This window comes from Elephantulus edwardii, unplaced genomic scaffold, assembly GCF_000299155.1.
Source record: "Elephantulus edwardii isolate Elephantulus edwardi_28Jun2011 unplaced genomic scaffold, EleEdw1.0 scaffold00024, whole genome shotgun sequence".
Lineage (NCBI taxonomy): Eukaryota > Metazoa > Chordata > Mammalia > Macroscelidea > Macroscelididae > Elephantulus > Elephantulus edwardii.
The window spans coordinates 10,146,457-10,151,508 of NW_006399774.1; the positions used below are offsets into that span (position 1 = coordinate 10,146,457).

Sequence of the window (5,052 nt, forward strand, 5' to 3'; positions counted from 1 at the left end):
ACGGTGGCGCGGCCCCCGCCGGCGGCGGCCCCGGCGGCCGAGCGGGGCCTGGCTTTGATCAACATGGCGGACAACAAAGCCCCGGGATGGGGATGATGCACCCCGCCGCAGCCGCCGCCGGAGCACCCAGCGGCATGGAGCCCCTGCACAACTCCCACGAAGGGTACCCCGGCAGCCAGTACAACCATTATCCGGGCTACAGCCGGCCCGGCGCGGGAGGCGGCGGCGGCGGCGGAGGAGGAGGAGGCAGTGGAGGAGGAGGAGGAGGAGGAGGAGCAGGAGCGGGAGCTGTGGCGGCGGCGGCCGCGGCGGCGGCAGCAGCAGGAGGCGGCGGCGGCGGCTATGGGGGCTCGTCCGCAGGCTTCGGGGCGCTGAGCTCCCCCCGGCAGCAGGGCGGCGGCATGATGATGGGCCCCGGGGGCGGCGGGGCCGCGAGCCTCAGCAAGGCGACCGCCGGCGCGGCGGCGGGGGGCTTCCAGCGCTTCGCCGGGCAGAGTCAGCACCCGTCGGGGGCCACCCCGACCCTCAACCAACTGCTCACCTCACCCAGCCCCATGATGCGGAGCTACGGCGCCAGCTACCCCGACTACAGCAGCCCCGGCGCGCCGCCGCCGCCGTCGCAGCCCCAGTCCCAGTCCCAGGCGGGGGCGGCGGGCGGCCAGCAGGCGGCCGCGGGCATGGGCTTGGGCAAGGACATGGGCGCCCAGTACGCCGCCGCCAACCCGGCCTGGGCGGCCGCGCAACAAAGGAGCCACCCGGCGATGAGCCCCGGCCACCCCGGCCAGCCCCTGGGCCGAGCGCAGGTAACGCGCCCCGGGCCTGCTTCCGCCCGGCCGCCTCGCGCGCCCGCGGCCCTAGTTTTCTTTCTTTCTTTCTTTCTTTCTTTCTTTCTTTCTTTCGGGTTTACTTTTCTTCCGTCCGCTCCCGGGGGAAGGCGGGGGCCGGATTCCTGAGCCATCGCACGGGGCCCCGCCGCGCCCAGGAGGCCGGGGTGCACACAATGTCCGCCCGGGCGGCGGCCCCCGCCAGGCGACACCCGCCCGGGCGCCGGGGCCTGGCTCGGCCGCGCTGACGCCGTGCGGGGAACCGGCCGCGGGCCCGGCTGGGGGAAAGCGGGGCCCCGGACCGTACGGTCTGCTTGCGGGGACGGGTGGCTGGGTCCCCGCGGCTGGGCGCTCTCGCGGCGCTGTAACTCGGGGACCGTGAACTTTCTCCCCCTGCGAGCGGGGCGCGCGGCCCGGAGGGCGGCGAGCTTCCTGACACGCCGGGCGGCCACGCGCCCCAGACTCGGGGCGTCCGGGTGGGGGTGGGGGTGCCCGGCCGCGGCCTATGGGGCTGGATGTTGGGGAGCGAAAATAACCACCCGGAATGTGCAATTAGGTGGTGGTGGTGGGGGGGAACGCTCAGACCCTCGGCTCGATCGATCGATCGATCGCGGGCTAAGAATGGCCGGGGAGGTCCCCGCCTCGCCGCAGGGCCAGCCCGGAAGGAGTCACCTTCAGGGCGGCGAGGCTGTGCGCAGAGCCCCCAGTTGGCACGGATCGAGCTTGTTTTGGTGGCGGATCGCACAATCCTTTTATTAGGGAGACCCAGGGAGGTGCCAGGCCAGTGGCGGGGGAGCCTCGGGGACGGGATTGGTCTGGCTTTGCCGTGTGGCGAGGCCACCCCAGCCCTTGTGCGCGCTCGGGGAGCGTCCTGCGCGCTCTCCGTTCCTTGCTGGTAGGCTGAGCCTCAAGACCGACTTGATCTCTTTTGCGAGGTTTGGAATTTGAATTGTGGAGGTAAACTGGCTGTAATAGTCTCCAGACAGCTGCCTCCGAGTTGACATCTAATCTGCCATCTGATTGGCTCCTCTTTCACCATTGGGCATTTAGCACTGCTGATGTAAATAGAAGTGCTCGGCGGAACAGTCACAAAAATCCTTGCCACAAATAATAAGTGAGCTCGATTGCAAGCAGATGTAAGGTTGACGGTGATTTAAAGCCTCGTTTAGGAGGAATCGTCGTTATTAATAAGAGGATCAAGTGTATGAAGGCGTGCTCATGCTGTCTGCTCGCAAAACGCAGCGAGCATTTGCGAAATTGGGGTCTTGGACGACCACCTTGCAATATGGACCTTGCATAGATCATGGGCTTTAATTGTAGGGCGAGGATCTGTTCATTGGAACAGAGTTAAACCAGGAGCCTTGAGCCGTTATTGCATTCGGACAGCCTTTTTTACAAATTTAACTCTGGAGAGGGGGCAAAAAATTAAACCGATTGAGCTCTGTAAGAGCACATATTTAAAATACAATTGAGAATTTCGAGATTCCGACACGGAGCGATATCACTTGGTGATGTTTGTTCGGTTTTAGGATAAGATGAGAGAGCTGCTTTTTTACAGGCTTGTGTTTGAATGTTTCTGGCCATTTAAAATGTTTGTAGATGAAGAATATTAGAAAGGACATCTTATTTTTAAAATCATGGGGTGTGAAAACTAGTAAGCAATTTTGGCAGATAGCAATTAGCTAAAATGGAAAAGTGAATATTCCTTTGCAATACAAAGAATCATTCTTAATTTACGTCTTACTTAAGAGTATAGGAAGGGCCCAGAAATCTTTATTTCCCCCCCCCCCTTTTGGTGATTTTGTTAGATCAGGAAATGTGAGCCTTATTTAAGTTGCTTACACAGTGAATTGGGAAATTCTAGATTACTAGGGAATTGTGCTGGGTGTGTTTTCTCCAAATAATTTTTTTTTCCTTTTACAAACATTTTACTGCTATGAAAATTTTTAAGATGCTGACATATTACAGGTTAATGTTAGAGGTTATATATATATATAAAAAATTTTATTTATCCTACTCATTTTAAGAAGGTATTTTATTATAACAATAATAATGGTGATGATGATGTTAGGAGAGAATGGTTATATATATTAGAGATAAAAGCTTATCAGAGAGAAGAAAGGACTAAATTTCACCAATAATAAAGTGACTCTTAACGCAAATATTTATATTCATTCACTGCCTTCAAGTTTGTAGTTGAGTTTTACCTTTAATAATAATTTTTTCCTATTCTTGGTAGAAACCTTGCCATTTCACTTTTTATTGTTGACTTGCTCAAGTAAAAACATAGGCCTCAGATAAATAAAGCTCACATAATAGACTTACAAAAGATTTGTTTTGCCAACCACTTTTAAAGGAACGGTTTAAAAATTCACATTTTTGTAAACTAGAAATGAATGAAGTTAGGGGCAGATACAGGTCTTATGTTGCTTTTAAGTGTAAATAGTACAAACTATTTGGGAGGTTTTATTTTTTCCACCCCCGCCCTGGGGTAGAGTGAATCCATTATGATCCCGGTGGAACACTTGGGAGTATGTGTGTTTTGTGGTGTTTTATTTTTTTTTCTATCAGGATGAAATGAGGGATATATATGACCTAGATTCACGGATTCTCCTAGTTACCATAAATGTATGAAATAAGTATGTCCTTTTCATACTTTTTTTTTTGAGGCTAGTGTTATTTAATATTCCTTATTATAGTTAGACTGAGAAACAGCCATTTACCCAAAATATGAAATTACTCCCTAAGTATGGGTCATAAAATACAATTAAATCACGTTGTTAAATGATGACATTTTCTTGTGGTTTTTAATAGATATTTTAGTTTCATTTTTGATTTTAGGAAATGGCTTATTTTGCGTGGGAAGTATTTTTGTGATTGGGTGCAAAATAGATGTATATATTGATAGAAGAAGACCTTTTAAAAAAATTAAAAAGTAAAACAAGCCTGGTTACAGTAGTACGGTTTGTTGGTAGATTTTTATGAGATAAGAATTCAGACAGCAGCCTGAGAGAGAATACTCAGGTCAGCTCACGGTAGATTTCGTGATGCCCACACTTGGACTAAATTCCAGCCAGCCACGCTATTATAATCCTAGTTTCATAGGGTATAATAAAATGTAAATAAAAAAATACAAACATTGAAAAACCATTAAAAAAAAATAAGCCAGTACAAGGGAAATGATTAACTGGCTGACGAGACTTGTGAAGCAGGAAGCTGCAGACTTGTTCCTGATTCTCTGAGAGTATGTCCAGCTTTATCCCATCACCCGTCTTCCTCTTCCTGTGAAGTCTGAGGTCACCCCATGTACACTGTAAAGAAAAACTTGTCCACATTTATCTATTAGCTAAGATGGAGAAAGTTATTTTACAGTCAGATTTGGTGGGCTCTGTAACTGATTTGTAGACAAAGCTTTAAAGACAACAAAAAAAGAAAATAGGACAAAAATGTAGTTTTCTGGGGTTTTTTTTTCATAGGTGACCTAGGATGAAGTTGTACACAGAGTTGTTTACACTGAGGCTCTGGCTTTCTTTGCTACTTGCTTTTGGTATTAAGAAATCCTGTTTAAGACAGATATGCTTGAATCTATATCTGTATTAACATCAAGTTGATACAAATATTCCAGAAAACAACGTATTCTTCCCAGGAATGTGTAGGGAGGTTTTTCTGTGGTTTTCCTCTTTGTACCAGTGAGTTTTTGGCAAGGCTTTTTGTACTTGCTTCAATTCCCCTCAGTGCTGTAGAGTGTCGTGAAGGTGTGCTCGTGAATATGGAAGTGTTTCAGACCACTTTTGAACATCTTTCTACCCTTTATATTCCATGTCTCTTTCTTTACCAGAACTGACAAGCTTAAAATAGGATTAATTCTAGTTTGAGCACCCATTTTAAAAAGTCAGCGTAGCAGACGACTCTTAATGGAAACTCATTTGACGGCTGTTCCCGGCCCAGGCACGTTTGAAAGCAAACAGGTGTACTAGCATGGTACTAGCTCTTTCAGTTCTAGTTCTTATTTTGGGGCTTATTTATAATTTGGGGAGGGTGTTATCTGAAGGATGACTTCTGAGGTCACGGGAGCTACTTCTTTTTTTAGGATAAATTCCAGTTTATGAGGGACAAACACAAAAGAGGAAAACTCCATTTATTTAACCCTGTCCTCATCTCAGAAGAGAGCAGATTCTTTTAAAATTGCTTGGTCTCTGCAGTTTGCTGTTGGTTTTTTGTTTTGTTG

At 49.0% G+C, this 5,052-nt stretch overlaps 1 protein-coding gene across 1 annotated transcript in view; it reads left to right on the plus strand.

Annotated features, from left to right (window-relative positions):
* The first annotated feature begins 8 nt into the window (after positions 1–8).
* Positions 9–5,052, plus strand: part of ARID1B (AT rich interactive domain 1B (SWI1-like)) — a 528,266-nt gene continuing 523,222 nt past the window's right edge. Inside the window, exon 1 of the mRNA XM_006882755.1 lies at positions 9–803. Within this exon, the coding sequence (XP_006882817.1) occupies positions 87–803 (717 nt within the window). The 5' untranslated portion in view covers positions 9–86. The remainder of the gene's footprint in view (positions 804–5,052) is intronic.